Source organism: Cornus florida, unplaced genomic scaffold, assembly GCF_030987335.1.
Source record: "Cornus florida cultivar Cherokee Brave unplaced genomic scaffold, ASM3098733v1 CherokeeBrave_3.0.0_Hap2_Chr06, whole genome shotgun sequence".
Classification (NCBI taxonomy): Eukaryota; Viridiplantae; Streptophyta; class Magnoliopsida; order Cornales; family Cornaceae; genus Cornus; species Cornus florida.
The window spans coordinates 5855397-5873402 of record NW_026775576.1 but is presented as its reverse complement, the minus strand read 5'-3'; the positions used below and the strand labels follow the sequence as shown (position 1 = coordinate 5873402).

The following is an 18006-nucleotide window of genomic DNA, read 5'->3' as shown; positions in this document are numbered from 1 at the left end:
GTTACATCTATGACGCATAAGCACTAGAGTGAAAAATGAAACGTATTAAGAAGGCTGAAACCAATAACATATCTCCAATCTCACCCTTTTTCAAGGAAATGATTCTGTTAGGTATATGACCCATGTGTAGGCAATTTCTTACACAAAACATGGGTTGCAATGTGTCAAAGTTTCTTGAATCATGTGGATACAACCATTGAAGACAATGCAAAGTAAAATATTGTAAAAAATATGGCGAGAAATCCGCATCCTTAGTCACATATATAGGGCACAGATTAACCTTAGAAAGACCTTATTTGACCTAGATGGATCATGAAGAGGCTCAAAGTTTTGTTTTAGATGAGTTTTTGGAAAAATAACCTTTCAAAAATTAAGGAATTTTAACATATTTGAAAATGGAATGATTGTTGATCAATCGATAATTTGATTGATCAAACAACTACCAAAGAGCGTCGATCGAGATGTTTGCATTCTGTTGTTTTGAAATCCAGAATGCCTCGACCGACAAGTTGATCAATTGAAGCTTGTCTAGTAGGTGTCAATCAAAGTCTCAACCATTGAACCCTTCGGACCTATATTTTTAACAGGATTCAACAAACCAAAGAGTATAGGCTACCAAATTGGCTATAAATATGGGATTATAGCCAGTCTAGGTTATGAAATAATAAAGCCTTAATACTCATGTTTTCTGTCTTATCGCATTATATATCATGCTTTTATTTCTGTCCATGAATAGTATTTTACTTTGGCATGTGTGCTCTATTATTAGTTTTGCAAACTTAGAGGTGTAAATCTGAAACAGATAAAGATCAAGTGATTAGTAAGATTTTTTTAGTCCAGTATTAAGCTTTGGTGTGCATGTTTTAGTTTTACAAACTTTAGAAGTGTAATCTGAAGTTGATCAAGATCAAGGCCCTTGTGTGTGTGGTGGTGCTTGTGGCAAGAATAAATCAAGAAACACAACAGAAAACTAATCACACCACACACAAAGAACAAAAAGATTTAGCGTAGTTCGGCAAAGCCTACATCCATGATGGAGATCCGGCGAAAGTTTTCACTATGCAAAAATCTGGAGATTACAAGTTTCAGCCCTCACTCTCTTTCTCTGCGATTTTCAGTGTCTTAAGTCCAATCGCACTCCAAACCCTAAGCGCCCTTATATATCGGGCTACAAGAGAGTGCTAATTAGGGTCCACAACCCACAAGCAAAAACGGGTCAAAATTTTTCCTCGGGGCCAAACCCCCAGAGCTTTTTATTTTTTATTTTTTTTATAAGTAAATATTTATTGAAAAGCGTTCAAAAAGGGGAACACATCCCACAAAACAATATGACCTAATATGGCCTTTAAACTCTCAAAGAGTCCACAAAATCAACAATCTCATCCATGGATTTACAATTTCTCCCAAGAACCCAACAAAAAAGAGTATTAATAATGGAGAATTTCAGCACACCAATAGGGGTCTCCTTTCCCCAAACCTCAAGACCTTTGGTGGGCTTTGGCCCACAGACACCAAATTCGAGCCATAACATTACAAATCTCCACCTTGGCTTGAAATACGCAAAGCTCCACAATCTCCAGCTACTCCTTTCGCCTCCTCCAAATGCCCGTTGGGGCCTCAGCTATTGCAAGTACCAATCAAGTCCAAACAGTAACTAAACTTGACAATAAGAATGACATTAGTCATCATATTTGCCGGATTCTCTGTTGTCCCAATCTTTCTTATTTGCACGCTTCCGTTGCCCCAACAAATTGGTATCAGAGACGAAGGTGAAGGAGATCTAGAAAACACAAGAAGTCTCAACATATGCTGCAACAGGTTTCAGTTGCAGGTGGAATCAATCGGCTTGGTTGGTCACGATGTCAGAAAATCGTGATGGGCCCATGGCATAGAGCTCGAGTAGTCAAGGTGAAGCCTTAAAAGCTTCACTGATCGAGAAGCGTGTGTGGACAATCGGAATTTTGCAGAAGGATCGTCAAGATTGAAGCTACAAAAGAATTGTCCTGATTAATGCCGTGGAAGCGATGATTGGCTGGATGGAATTTGAGCCAAGTGGAGATTGTTGGGAATTGTGTCTCAAATTCCTATTCTAATTAAGTTTCCATTTTAGAGTTGTATTCTATTAGGTAATTTCTTTGTTTGACAAGTCTTAGGCTCTAAAGAATTGTAATCCTTGTCCAACAAGGAATTAGGCTCTAAAGAATTGTAATCCTTGTCCAACGAGGAATTGAGTTTGGAACTCTATAAACAGGCACCTAGGTTATGGGTTGAGACTTATGAGACTGAGAGAGATGTAATCTCATAAGGGACTTGATGCGTATAGATAGTTTATGTGATAAGGTAGGAAAAATATAGGAAGTCTCCGTTGGGGCGCTGAAATTTTCTATTATTAGTTCTCTTTTTAGTTGGGTGATGGGGAGAAATTGTATATCTTTAGATGAAATCGGACTTTACTTTTTGTTTTGTTCCTTATATATCTCTTAGGATGCGTTCCTTTATAGAGAGTAGAATTCCTTTATAGAGAGTAGAATTCCGAATTATTCAACCTAGGATTTCCTTAGACACCATTATAAGTGATTAAGATTTCATCAAAATAGAAATTCATCAAGCTTATCGAGACAATTCAGATCAACCAAACAGATTTCTCAGCAGAAGAATGGACAACCATTAGAGAAGTGGATTCCTGAGGAGAAAATTCTATTGACGGGCAGGATGGTCTGGAGACTTGAGTGGAAAGTTTAGCGTCAGTCTGTGTCAAGAGGTAATTAGTTCTACAATGTGGGAGTTGCTAACTAAGTTGTAACTTTTTTCTTATATATAGTTGATTGTTCCTAAATCTTGTTTAGGATTTTCCATGTAAAAATATTGTGTCTTTGCTCTGCTTTACTTTATATGAATGCATAATTATGGATGTGTGGAAAGAATTCAGAACCTAACGGATATAAACAAAAATTCAAATCACAGACATCATAGCTATCCAACTAAACTTAAACACGGATAATTTAAAAGGTTAGTTTGTTGCAAATTAATATCCATAAGTGTTAATAGATATGATAGCCACGATTTATGGAATGACTTACCATATTTAGCAGAGATTTGGTTATGCCATAGAATATGCTTTAGAATATGTTTGTGATTTGATTGTGATTTGATTTAGTTTCATTTCTTGTAATATGAGCATTTGCTCTCTTTTTTTTCTTCTTTTTTTTCCTGTGTAAAGTGGAAAAATTTTATAGATATATCAAGAATGTACAAGTAAAACAACAAGGGCATCCCCTTGTAAAAAGAAAAAAAAAAAAAAACAGTAGTTACAAAAAAAAAAGCTGTAACTACAGCAAGTAGTTACAAGAGATCAAAACAGATAAACAAAATAGGACATTCAAAGAGGCTGTCCCAAAGAGGCTGTCCCAAATCCCCCTAGCTCCATGTCTGAAAGTAATAAAACCTCTCCACATATAGCTTGAGCAATGTGTGTAGCATCCCTCTGATGATCATGATGCAATCTCTTATTTCGCTCATCCCATAAAAACCACAACGTTGTGGCACAAAGGCGTTTTTGAGCCTTGTGCTTTATTCTTTTCTGAACAAACCAATTAATAAGTTGTTGTAATGTATCAAACTGAGGCAAATTCCATCCAAGTAACACAGCCAACCACTACCAAACATCTCTTGCTAGAGAACAGGTAACAAAAAGGTGATCCAGGTCGTCTTCAGCAGTCATGCATGTGCTCTTTTTATCTTATAAATACTAAAGCTGTGAATGAGTGATTTAATCTCATTCTAGCTTTTACACAATTCTCTTCGTTCTCTTTTTTTTATATTTCTACTTGGTATCAGAGCCAGAGTGGTCCAACTACAATGAGGGCATTGCGAGTTCGACACCACCCATTCGGGAATGGTCTAAGGTGACATTGCCCATCCGGAAGGTGTCGGGTAGGCAGGGTGGTCCAACCTCAATGAGAGCGTTGCGAGTTTGGCACCACCTATTCAGAAATGGTCTAAGGAGACATAGTTTTTTTTTTTTTTAATGGTCTGAGCAGACATTGTTGATTCTTTCATCTACATTGTTTAAACATATGTATCACCTACTCAGAAATGGTCTGAGGAGACAGTTTTTTTTTTTTTTTTCTTTTACGGTCTAAGGAGACATTGTTGATTTTTTCATCTACATTATTTAAACATATGTATAAAGGGGAATGGTCTGAGAAGACATTGTTGATTCTTCCATCTGCATATTTTAAACATGTGTATGAAGGGAAATTGTCTGAGACATTGTTGGTTGTTTTTGGACTAAGGAGACATGATTGGTTGTTTATGGTCTGAGGAGACATTATTAATTGTTTATGGTCTGAGGAGACATTTTTGATTTGTTGATCGGCACTTCATCTGAGTGAAAATCATCGCTAGTCAGATTTGCACTCCATTTGTCACAAGCTTGCAACAACTTGCAGGCATTCTTATAAAGGGCGTTAGCAAGATTGTGTTTGAAAATGTATTGTCCAAGTTGGGCATTCAGATATCCACACACCAACTTGAGGATGAGTGCTAGCAGATATGATAGCCACGATTTATGTAATGACCATATTAGCAGAGATTTTATTATGCTATAGAATATGTCATAGAATATGCTTTAGAATATGTTGTGATTTGATTTAGTTTCATTTCTTGTAATACGAGCATGTGCTCTATTTATCTATAAATACTAGAGCTGTGAATGAGTGATTTAATCTCATTCTAGCCTTTACACAATTCTCTTCTTTCTCATTTTTTTATATTTCTACTATAAGACCTATTCAACCACCTCTAGATCTAAGTCACCGCCCAGATGCTTGGGTAACGATCTTATCTTCTAACAGAATATAATATATAGAAATTACATTATGCCCATGTATATATATATATATATAATAAGCTTGTGTATAAGAATTACCGGTGGTATCCCAGCTTGGAGGGAGAGCTCCGCTGCTGCTAAAGCAGTTAATGGTGTAAGTTCAGAGGGCTTTATAACCACTGTACAACCACAAGCAAGGGCAGGACCAACCTGGTACAAGAGTGAAACAGAAAAGGTCACTTTGAACACAGCAGCCATTAACATTATATAAATGATGCACAATTAGGTATTGATTGAAATAACTAGGGAAAAAAAAAAGGTATTGATTGAAATATCAGAAACCGAGACTGAAACACCTTTCGAGTAATCATAGCCAAGGGAAAATTCCAGGGCGTAATTGTGCCAACAACACCAACAGGCTGCAAAAAATAATTAAATAAATAAAATCCCACATTAATTAAATAAAATAAGAAATTGAACCAATAATGACTGGCACATTTAATTGTTAGTAAAAGTAAGAAATTTCAGTATTGTCTATCAAATGCAAAAGTCTTGGAAAAGCAAGACCGTAGACCATTTGTAGCAGAAGGTGATCCATACAAATAGCCCAAGAGTAGGAAATGAAACAACAAAGGAAATTTCGCATACAATTAAAGGAAGGTTAGCATAGAACCGTCGTTATTCGGCAAGAGATACAAATAACCCTAATAACCATATAAACAATATTTGTAAGATTAAAACTACAATAATAATCCTAATAAAATATGCTTATGCCTAGGTCTGACATAAATGCAAAACGCATCCTCATCTCCATATAGTGTACTTCGAATAGTCATGTCAACTATCAACTTTCTGCATGTTGCAATGCCAAACATTTCATTCAGGTCAACCACCAAACCTGTGGCTGTGACTTTCTTAAATAGGTATTTTAAAATATAATTTTTAGTCAATTTTAGACAATTGCAATGAAATAATTAACCAGTACCATTCCTAGGTGCAATGGTAAAAGCTCATGCTAACAAGCATGAGGACCCAGGTTCCACTTTGGGCCAAATATTGTCAAAATTGGGTCCATCTCCAATCTTTCCTCCTAGTACCCCGCATGGTGTAACAGCCCACTCCACCACATGGTATGATAATAATGATATTGTCAGCTTTAGACCCAAGCCCGCACAGTTTTGTTTTTGGATTTTACCCCAAAACGCCTTGTACCATTTGGAGACAACACTAGCACATATAAGCATTTTACCTTCACCTTACCTAGGCGATGTGGGATTGTGCACCCGTAACTTGTCAGCATGGTAGCTGGCCAGTGCCTCACACCCGCCCACAAGGTCTGGGTAATGCCTTTTTTTCTATAAAACTTTGAGATACACAAGCTTACCTGCTTCAAAACAAACAGCCGACGATCAGCTAGGGTGGATGGAATTATATCACCATATACACGTTTAGCCTCCTCTGCAAAGAACTCAATAAAACTGGCCCCATAGATAACCTGTAATTTGCATCGATGGCATCAAATGGCGCAGTGGTAAAGCTGCTTCAACTTTTAAAAGCTTGAGCTTGAATGACATACCTCACCAATGGCTTCTTTCAGGGGCTTTCCTTGCTCTAATGTTATAAGTTGGCCAAGCTCATCTCTGTGGGCAATCATTAAATCATACCTTGAAATATACGTAAAGACCAACATCATGAAGATCAGAACAAGTTTAAAACTAAAGTACCCAACACAGCATAGTATAAAGAGAGAATAAATATGAAAGAATGTTGATTATTTTTTACTGAACGATCCACCCCGCCACAATATCTTCCCACAGTATGCACAATCTCCATTAAATAATCTATCTTAAACACTAGTGAAACTTGAGCTTCATTCAGTTAAATTATCAAGCATTTCACAAAATAAAGATTACTGGATTGCTTGAAAATTATTACCAGTACAAATCATCTTAAATAAGATAAGAAATCTCTTTTGTCATACCATTTCCTTAGGCATTTGCTCCTTTCAGCAGCAGTACGTTTGCTCCAAGCTACACGAATAAAACATCATTAATATTTTAAATTAATAATCCTTAGAAAATTAAAAATATACTCAGTCACTATATAAACTAAAAAAGGGATAGAGATTTCATGGCATGTTGATATGTTGGCATGCATATGTAAAAGTAATTCCACGTAGACATGAAACACTATAGCTATAGGCACTAATAGTTTTAAAGAAGTCGGAAAGCACAAAAACATAGAGCAAAAAAGGATATGTTTAGAATGACCTAGTTTTTCCACATCTAACATAAGTCGCCTTTCAGTAGATGTTATTGATTAGAATTAGAATAATTCACTTACCTTTAGTTCCTCATTTTTCTTCACCATATCATCCATGTGATATCACTCCCCACAATTCTCAAAGTCACAAATAAAATCTTAAAAATAGAAGAGGAAAAAAAAAATTGTGATCAAGACCGAAGACATATTTCAAACCAAAAAGAGAGCTCTGGTGCTACACGAGAGAAAACAAGGATAATAATTTTCCTTTAAGTTACATCTGTTTATTAGAATATATTAATTATGTTTATGAAAATAAAAAAAAGAAGAAGACAACTTACATCTGTTTATTAAAATATATTAATTGTGTTTATGAAAATATAAAGAAGAAGAAGAAGAAGAATTAAGAAACAGAAATATATGTCTATTGTGTTGCAAGTCCACCATTACTGGTATAGTCTAGTCCCAACTCAATGGGGTGCCATTTATGCTCCATTTGGTACAAATGAAAAACTGAAAGGACCAGAGGTAGGAGGGATAGAGAAGTGTGGAGGGAAAAATCCCCTCCAAAGAGAGTACAACAGCAGCGCAAAAAAAGAGTACACTCTCCGTCTGACACGTGTCAAAGTTAACAGGCCCGTCTATGAATCACACTGACCCAAGAAAGTGAGCCAAACATCTAGGTCATTATAAAGAGGGCTCGTAGGCCCAGTAGAGGCCCAAACCCTAGAAATTTTTGTATCCCAAAGGACGGGGCCCAAGAGGGACTTCCATGAATATAAATGAAAGGACCAACCCCCAAGAGAAGGGGGCAGAAAACGTGTAAGGAAATAAATTCTTCCTTTTCTGAAAATGGAAAATAGATTATTGATATGAGTGATGGTCTCTGAAGCTCTATTTGGCTGTGAATAGTCAACGGAAATTCTTGTACCTACACTTTGGTGCCGTCTGTTGGAATCGAGAAAGATTCCTTGCTCAATTTATGGTAGAGTTGTGATCAGGCACGATGACTGGACCAGAAAACTCTCAGCAACTTGACGAGAACATATGGAAGCTGCAAGAATAACTTCAGTAGCAGATTGAGACCCTCCGCCGAGAGAACGCTAAGCTCCGAGCGAGAGTAAAGCGTGCAGAGGCGCCACAGCCACCACCTAAACCGTTAGAAGGTGTAGTACGTAGTCATTCCGGTCGGTCACAGTAACTAGCCGGATCAGTTCACTACGAGCTCCCAAAGAACAGAACAAATCCCGATTGGGGACGACTGCCCAAAGATCAAGCGGATACCAGCCGTCATGCCCTGCGGGGGTCATTGGCGGACCAAGTGTTCGACAAAATTCAGAACCCAAATCTGAAGACTCACAGGTTCAAAGGGAAGGTGGGGGAACAGTGAAAGACTTGAGGGCACAAATCTCGGCGGACCTAACAGCTCAACTGTTGTCTCGTGGAGGAACCGCCCTTCACTAAGGAGATCCTCCGATCGGAGAAGCCCAAGAAATTTTCGATGGTGATCTTCACGCCATTCGACGGGAGAAGGGAGAAAGAAAACCGTGTCAAGCCTCTTTACCATGAGGCAGCAGAAGGGAGAGGTTACAGGCGTTCCTTACGAGGTTCAACCTGGAGATGCGCATGGTGGACGGATGCGATCAAACCACAGCGGTGGAAGCTTTCAAGGTGGCAATGATAGGTGGTACGAAGTTCCACACCTCTGGTGAAGAAAATCCCTTCAAATATGGGTGCCTTAAACTCCAGAGCACAAGGTTAACTAAGATTAGAGGAAGATAAAGCCGTTGGACAGCAAAGAGCGACAATGGTTACAGTGGAAAACCGAACGTGAGAGAAGATGGGCAGCCACAAAACGCTCATAAGTCAAGTACCGTCAGTGGCTTGGCCACTAGAAAGAGGCAAAAGGTAGAATAAAAGCTGACCCCACTAAGGACAACCCTGGCAAGGCTCTACCTGGAGAACAAGGGCAAGTTCTGTCCTCCTCAACCAATCAAACAACCGATCGAAAAGAGAGATCAAAGCAAGCATTACGGCTTCCACAGTGATTTTGGCCATCAAACAAATGATTGCAAGAATTTAAGAAGGCAAGTTGAAGCGATGTTGGCCAAAGGAGAGATGACGGACTACCTGACTACTAGGGATTAGTCAAAACCAAACGAACTAATTCGGAATCACCATAAGGGAAATCAGCATGAGGCGAAACTAGTTCGGATAATCAACACGATTCATGTAAGGCCGGAAGAAGATGATGAATCTGAAGAGACCAACCGGTCCCACCTACGACAAACCCAGAAGCTGAGGAGGGTAGGCAGTGTTAATACTGTCGACCGGGATCTTCCCTCATCTCGTTCTATAATGAAGACGTTCTCAGGTCCAGGCCCCACACGACGATCCATGGGTAATAAGCGTGCTAGTTGCCAACTGCCTCGTCAAGAGAGTTCTAAGTTAGTAGCGCCAACATCATAACAAAATGGGAATTCGAGCAGTTAATGGTAGATGCCAAGCAAATCCAACTGACTGGGAACCCCTTGTGGGGTTTGACCGAAAACATGTGGAGCCAATCGGGGTGGTGGAGCTATCGGTAACAGCAACGAAGCGAACCCTCAAAGAAAATTATGTAATTGTGGATACCACCTATCTTATAACTTGATTATGGATAAAGAATGGATTCACACGATACACAGAGTGCCGTCTACCCTCCACCAAGTGATAAGGTGTGTAAGTCGGAACGGAAATGAGGTAATCGATATTTGGGGAGACCAAGTGGCTGTGAAGGAATGTTGTGTAGTCACCCTCAAGACCAAGGACAAAGGAAAAGGGATCAGAGTGGGCAAAAATCCCACATAACAATTACAGAGCCCTCTACCAAAATTTCTTAACGTAGCGGCAGAGGAACGGAACCTCATGCAGGAACCGTTCGAAGCAATGCAGATTCACCCAAGAGGAGGGGGCAAAATGATTCTGATCGGAACCCTACAAAACGAAGAAGAGAAGCAAAAATTGATTCGAGTTCTGAAAAAGAACGCAGACATCTTCGCTAGGAGCCATACGGATATGCCAGGAATAAACCCAGTAATGGCACACCATAGTCTGAATGTAGATCCGCAGTTTCGGCCCGTAAGGCAAAAGCAGAGGTTCGCCCCAGAAAGAAACAAGATAATCTCAGAAGAGGTCGATCGGCTCTTGGAAGCATGGTTCATAACGGAAGTGCAGTATCCTTAATGGTTGTACAATGTAGTAGTGATGCAGAAGAAGAACGACAAATGGTGGATCTACATAGACTTCACCAACCTCAACAAAACCTACCCTAAGGATGGTTATCCCCTCCCAAAGATAGACCAAATTGTGGATGCAGCCAATGGGTACAAACGGTAGACGTTTCTTAACGCTTATTCAAGCTACAACCAGATCCCGATTGTGACAACCTCTATGGACGGGTGCGATGAGGGCGGGTGCGAGATACTGGGCGAGTTACCACACTAGCAGGCTACAGGTGTTATGATCCCACATCGCCTGGGGAAGGTGAAGGTGAAGTGCTATATGTAGGTTCAACACCCTTATATGACACAACATGTTTTAAAGTCATGGTAGCCGTGAACCCATCAGAACTCCGCAGTGAAGTGTGCTTATGCAAGAGTAGTACCAGGATGGGTGACCTCCTGAGAAGTCTGGTCCGGGGGAGCCAAAAGCGGACAATATTGTGTCAACTAAGGTGAGGGCTGTTACAAAGGATCTGCAAGACGAGGAGAAAATTCCCTTCATAACAAAACAAGGAACCTATTGCAACAAGATAATGCCGTTCGGATTGAAAAATGCTGAAGCGACATACCAGCGGTTGGTTAAGAAAGTGTTTAAGAAATAAATAGGGCGGATCACGGAGCCCTACATGGACAACATGGTAGTTAAGAGCCTGAAGATGGAAGATCATATGAATCACCTCCAAGAAGTCTTCGACGCACTCAGAAGATACAAAATAAGGTTGAACCCGGAAAAATGCTGCTTTAGTGTGTCCTCAAGACAATTTTTAGGGCACATTGTTAATTGAAAAGGGATTAAGGTCGACCCGCTTAATCCAAGGCATTAGTGCACAATGAATAGCTGAAGACTCAAAAAGACGTCTAGACACTAACTGGGCGCGTTGCAGCCCTTAGCAAGTTCATATCACGCCCCTCAGACAAATGTAAGTTGTTCTTCGACACAATCCGTGCAAAGACCGAAGAAATTTGAGGAGCTGAGCAAAGGGAAACCCTAGTAAGCTAAAAGAATACATGATGAATTCGCCAATCCTACTAGCCCCAAAGCCGAAAGAACCACTGTACCTGAACCTGACCGTCTCTTGTTTGGCAACAAGTGCAGCATTGGTAAAGGAGGATGAAAAGAAGCAACATCCAGCATTTTATGCTAGCAAGATAATGACAGATGTAGAGAAAATGTACCCCAAAGCTTAAAAGGTCGTTCTAGCCCTCATTCAGACGAAGAGGAAACTGAGCCACTATTTTGAATCTCACCAAATAATAGCGCCCACAACCTACCCGATCAAGGCAATCCTCTCCAAACAAAGAGCCGAGTTCCTTCAACATCATATATGAGCCCAGAACAGCCAAAAAGGATCGGGCGGCGGTAAGCTTTTTCATAGAGCATGAACTAGAAGATGAAGAAGAAACCTTAGAGGAGGCATAGTGGGAGACTTTCTTATAATTTAATTGATTATACATGCTTGGACGATGGATTAAGTGATTTTTATATTCCTCATATAATTTAAATTTCTGTTAAGATTATTGAAACTAAAGTAACTAAAATTTGGTAATCCAATCTACAAGACCCAACCCCCCCCACCCCCCCCCCCCCGGCGGGGTCTAGATCACGGGCCTTGCAACCTCAGATTTTGGTCTAATCTTTCACAACTAAACTTGATAAGCATGAAGCAGCTTCGAAAGCATCTTACTAAAGCAATCTCATATTCCTAAAGGTTTTTTATGTAAGCCTGGTTCATTCCCACAAATCAAGTTACTTATCAAAAAAAAAATCCCTCAAATCAAGGTAATGAAGAAAATGCAACAATATTGCCATAGGATCTGGTGGAAATGGAAATCTTGTGCTTCAGAGTATAGGTCATGTTTGTAATATATTGATAGCTTTATGTGTTGTGGATGTAAGGCATAGCCCAAGTCACATAATTCTCATAACCCTCTCTCGTCAACTGTTTTGTCTATAGTTTTGTAATTTCTCCAATATAAGAAGTGATATAAGTCCACGCAGAAATTTTAATTATTGGGAGTTGCTGGAGTTTACCAATTTAATGGGATTAATTTATTTATAGCCAAGTGGTGGAGGGGGAAGGAAGGGATGAGATGGTGAGGATGGAGGATTCTAGAGGGCTGTTTAAGGTGAGGCTGTTTTATCAAAGCCTTACGAATTCGATAAGTAACAGTTTCCCTTGGAAGGCTCTACGGAGGACTTCAGCTCCATTGAAGGTGACTTTTTTCACATGGATAGCGGTGCTTGGCAGCATTCTTACTCTTGACAATCTCAGAAAAAGACGTCAAATAACAGTTAATTGGTGTTGCATGTGTAAGAAGGCGGGCGAATTGGTTAATCATCTCTTGCTGTAATGTAAAGTGGCAACGGATGTTTGGAGTTTGATCCTAAATGTTTTTGGGGTAGACTGGGTGGTTTCAAGTAACACGATGGATACGTTAGAGGCTTGGAGAGGGAGACTAATGGGCAGTCGGGTTAGGAAGGCGTGGAGGGTTGCACCTCTTTGTATTTGGCGGGGGCTGTTGCATGAACGGAACAAGAGATCTTTCGAGGGAAAGGAGTTGCCGGTGTGGGTTATTACGGCGAATATTTTGCTTTCTCTTTATTCTTGGGTTAATGGGAAAAATTGCCCATCTATGGATAGCTTTTTGGATTTTGTTGACAACTTATCGTTGTAATGGCGCATTTTGCGTATTTTGTTTGCTTTGTTAAGGGTTCACTCCCCTCTGACTCTGAGCACCTTTGTTAATATATTTTTACTTATCAAAAAAAAAAGAAGTGATATAAGTCCACAACAATAACCACATTGATTTCTATTATGAAGTTCATGGGACATCACTAAATGTTTCTATGTAAGCAATATAACTACCATTCTCTCTACTTATTTCAAAAAACTATCATGAATGTGGGTGTAAGAAATTCACTAGAAAATCACATAATTACTATATAGATCATTCTAAAAATCCATACAACTAAATGCATCATAGGCCGAAGCAATTGCATCATTTGTTTCCCTTCCACCCATGCATGGGACCTTTGTTATAACTTCGCCAGTAGCAGGGTTGCAAACCTGCCATGACATGAAATATGAATAAAGTGTCAAAAGTGGCAACAAAGCAGCACATCACTGAAAGATGCAATCAGCTGGCACAAAATAACACACAAAAGAGACCAGAAATTAGTTCAATGTCATGCGGATTTCCAAACAAAAATGTCATTTGACTACTGCAACTAAGAATCAAGAATGCAAAAAGTAGGTACTTCTGTCTCTTTTTTTTTTTCTTTTTTTTGTGATACAGTAAGATTAGTATGATCATAAATAAAAGCAATTATTAACTGTATGATCATAATATTGTCAGAAAAACTACTAGCCCCATTTACAGAATCACTTCATGGGTGATCTAAATAGCATGGATCAAAAATAATTGTATTCAGCAAACAGCGGTAGTATAGTAGTAATAATAATGATAGTAGGAATGGCAGAACCCCTCCGCATATGGACATCAAAAGACAACAGGAGAGCTGTGTTTCTCTCGAACCTTTATAGTCTTCCCATCATATGCATCAGTCCATTTCCCTCCAACAAGGCCCTGATTTCGTAAGAAGCCAGAATTATTCAGCTGAGCTGCAATGCTTTGTGCATCCATGCTTATCTGACAATCCAAACCCCTTCTTCAGATACACTTGCATATTTTAGAACTCAACTGCGATAGATATTGTAAAATGAACTCACCTAATAAATAGGAAATAATCACAATCAGATTAGAAGTTGCAGAAATTGTATTGCTTATTTTTTTAACCCATAAAATAGAATTTACAAAATACTCAAATAGAAGAGACATTCATGTGCCGGTGAATTAAAAGAGATTCCCCTGTCCATGTCATCATTCTTAGAGCCACACAATATTTTTTTCAATAATTTCAGCTCTTATGAATATCTTGGATTTTGTTTTGGAGAGATATAAGCAAGTGTATTGCACATAATACAAGATAGAGTTAATTACAATTTGCTAATATCAACACGTACCATAAGTAGGAGAGTGTACTACATGAAATGGCACCACGAATGTACCATAAGTAGGAGATTGTACTACATCAAAAAGCAAAATAAATTTCTGAAATTCAAAGCAAACAAAAATATACCCCGAAGCCTTTTTTCTTACAAAAAAAATGAGCTGAAGTAACATCAAGTTTGATCATTAATTGGGTAACATGGGGACTAAAAAAGGGATCCTATCAACTTGTTCTGACCTAGGATAATAAGCTCCTGAGATTATAATCCAAATAATCACAGTAGCCTTCCAAGTTTAACATGCAAGGCTTTGCGCAATATGTAATTTGACCCCAATTTTCTCACAACGATGTTTGCATCTACTCAGAATAAAGTGACAAACATTACCCCAAAAACAGAAAAGAAAATAGTCAATAGACAGAGTATCAGTTCAACACAACCTATTATTACATCCCTGTTTGGTGGCTAAGAAACCTCAAGCCATGAAAATCAAACAAAAATTGTGAATGGATGGAGTATCAGTTCAACGTTGCCTATTTATTTGACTTGAATTTCTCAGCAATCAATCAGAGTTTAAAGCTGCAACAGGACCAACATTATCACAGGAACGAATAAGATGATATGCAATATGTATCCATGTTAACATGAAGATCTTGTACAACAGACTAGTTCTTGAAATGTAGGTAAATCAATATAGTAAGCTCACACCTCAGAGATTGTCAACGTAGGTAAATTCCATTAACAGAAATCAAACAAAGGTTTAGAATTCAAAACTAGCAACAAATTTTAATATCTTTAAAACTTTATCGCAGCCAAAAAGATCAGAGTAAAAGAATGGATCGAATCAGAGGAAAAGACAATAGCAACGATTTTATAGAAAGCAGCAGATGAAGAATTTCAGAGAATGGGTGAGTTTGCGATTAGTTTAAAGTATCAGACACTGTGTGCGCTTCCATAGCTATGATATATATATATATATATATATATATATATATATATAGAGAGAGAGAGAGAGAGAGAGCGATACCTGGCGAGAGTGGAGAGTGTTTGAGTGAGGAATGGAAGCGAAGGAGCGATGAATAAGGTTGCAGGTGCGAACGGCCATACGTGCCAATGTCATTTCAGCTTACGAGTCCAAACCCCCAAATGTTCAACTTGGCAGGGCGCCTCCAGGATGCTTTGCAGATATCCAGTGGCGGAGCCACGTTACTGATTGCAATTTTTTTTTTTTTAGTTCTTCTTATTTTATATACAAATTTTAACAATTATAAAAAAGGGTAAATTACACTGACCTCCCCTGTGAGTTGCCTTAATTACAAAGACTCCTCTGTAGTTTTCAAAATTACATGGATCTCCCCGAAAATGAAACCTGATAACACTTACCCCCTTGTGAGTGACGGACCGTCAAAATTAGGGTAACGGTTGCTATGATTTTACTTAAATACATTTGTACAATAAGATTAATTACTAGTGATATTGATGTTGTCGAGTTACCACCTCTTCATTGTAACATGGAGCTGGACCTCACCTCTCTCCTCTTGAACTTCTCCAAGTGTCATATTGCCCACAAACGCCACCATATTTAATTTCGTTCATGTCACCAACATCCCCAAAATCCCTTATCAACATCACAATAGCACATCACCAAAAATCCCAACACATCTTGGTCACCCGACCTTGTAAAAAAAAACCTCTCTTTTTTGGACCCAATTCAAGCTGTATCGAAAATTATATTTTTATGGTGATTTGAAATATCAATATTCATTAGAGAGATTTAATATATACATATATATATATATATATATGGATTCATATATCAATCTGTTTGGTATGAATTTCAAATCTTTTTTCCTTATGTGTGGGTGGGTGGTATATGTAAAGTGTATATATACGCACACTAGGGTGGTCGTGCATATATACTAAGATAATGGTTTTGAGGACCTGTCCTTTTTTTATTTTTCTGTATTTTCTTTTTTTCTGTTTATTTTTCAGGTTCGGGTCTTGTCGGACCGAATCGAGTCAAGTGCTTGGGAATGGTTCCATACACTTCCTTCATTTCGTCTTTGCGTATTTTACCTGCATGTCATTATGGATTTGTATTGTACTTATTTATATTTTACCTTTTGTTACTTAGGGATATTTGTGCGATTTTATTTTGTTGACATTTCTATTTTGGGGGTATTTGTGTGATTATCTTTTGAAAATATTTTTATTTGGGGCAATAATGTAATTATCTTTTTAGATATTTTCATGGATGGACTTTTGTGCAATTTGTGAAAGTTAGTGTCATGTGTTGTGTTTTTATTGGGACAAATTGATGAGTTCACTTTTTTCTACATATTTTATCCCTAAATTTATATTTGTTAGTACCTTATTTTTATTTATTTTATTTTTTTAGTAGAGTTTTGTGTTTATTTAGATTATTTGTAATAGGAAAATAAATTCGGATAAAAATGTCAAATTAGTCAGAGGTAATGGCCGAAGGAAAGAAATATGAAAGGAAAGTGGAGAATGATGGAAAGAATGAGCAAAATCAAGATGAAATGGAAAGAATCAAGAAGAATGTTGCTTCGGGATTTCAATTATAAATTTTCATACAAGACTTAGACTTTTTGGGATTTCAGCTATAAATTCCTATAGAAGACTTAGAAGATGAAGACAGAAGAGAACAGAGCCACAGATTGGAGTCATGCCCCTTCAGTGTTTGTTTTTTCTATTTATTTTATTTTATTTTTGTTTGTTTTGTTTTTCTGATTTGGGATTAATGTTAATTACATTCGAGTAATGATTTTTCTTATTGTGTTTATAATTGGGGAAGTTTATTCATATATGTGATAGTTGCATATTTTAGACATAAAATATATCTTGAGTGAGCTCAAAATCATTCTTATTATGACAATGAAAATGATGATTATGCAATGATTTTCATGGCATGTAATGCAAGAGATTTGATAGGCCATGCCTAGGGATAGACCGTACTACAACCTTAGAGTAATGTAGTTAGGTAGATAGTCTGTGCCAACTGAAGATGGGTTATACTTAGCTTTTGGTTATATGTGCATTTATCTTCTTGGTGATATCGATGTGTGCTTGTAGCCACATGAATCATAATCATATATAGATTGAATTTTCCCATATTAGATATGATTAGTTATTGTTATGAGATTTGTGATGAAGTTGGTTCCATATCTTTATTATTATTTTTTTGTTTTATTTTAATTTGTAATACTCCTAATTTTAAAAGGATAGTTTCGGTATTTATTTATTTATTTTAATTGCATTTTTAATTAATTAATTGATTATTTAGCTATTTGTTATTTGGTTAATTGAATTAATTGTTTAATTGTAAGTGTGTGCTTAAGTAGTTTATTTGAATTAATTGTTGTATGAAATTATTTGTTATATGATGATGTGTTTGTTTAATTGTAATTTTATTTGCTAGATTAAATGTGTATTTTCTTTTATTTTTAGTTTAAAAGGATGGATATGGATAATATTAATGGACCAATCATTTGGGTCGCATGAAATACTTGGATAGGAGTCGGAATGGGCATGGATAATGTGACGGCCCAAGTTTTTCAACCCGGTGCGTCAGTGATGAACTGAAAGTTAATCCGATAACGGATCCGAAATGCGGAAG

The 18006-nt window shown here is 37.8% G+C and overlaps 1 protein-coding gene across 1 annotated transcript in view; it reads right to left on the bottom strand.

Annotated features, from left to right (window-relative positions):
- The window catches only part of LOC132311075 (succinate-semialdehyde dehydrogenase, mitochondrial), a 39936-nt gene extending 24350 nt beyond the window's left edge, over positions 1 to 15586 (bottom strand). Inside the window, exons 1-8 of the mRNA XM_059808794.1 lie at positions 15394 to 15586; positions 13894 to 14007; positions 13325 to 13424; positions 6813 to 6861; positions 6408 to 6495; positions 6216 to 6326; positions 5188 to 5250; positions 4931 to 5041 (exon numbers count right to left, since the gene is read on the bottom strand). Coding sequence (XP_059664777.1) covers positions 4931 to 5041; positions 5188 to 5250; positions 6216 to 6326; positions 6408 to 6495; positions 6813 to 6861; positions 13325 to 13424; positions 13894 to 14007; positions 15394 to 15486 — 729 coding nt within the window. The 5' untranslated portion in view covers positions 15487 to 15586. The remainder of the gene's footprint in view (positions 1 to 4930; positions 5042 to 5187; positions 5251 to 6215; positions 6327 to 6407; positions 6496 to 6812; positions 6862 to 13324; positions 13425 to 13893; positions 14008 to 15393) is intronic.
- Between the last annotated feature and the right edge of the window lie 2420 nt (positions 15587 to 18006).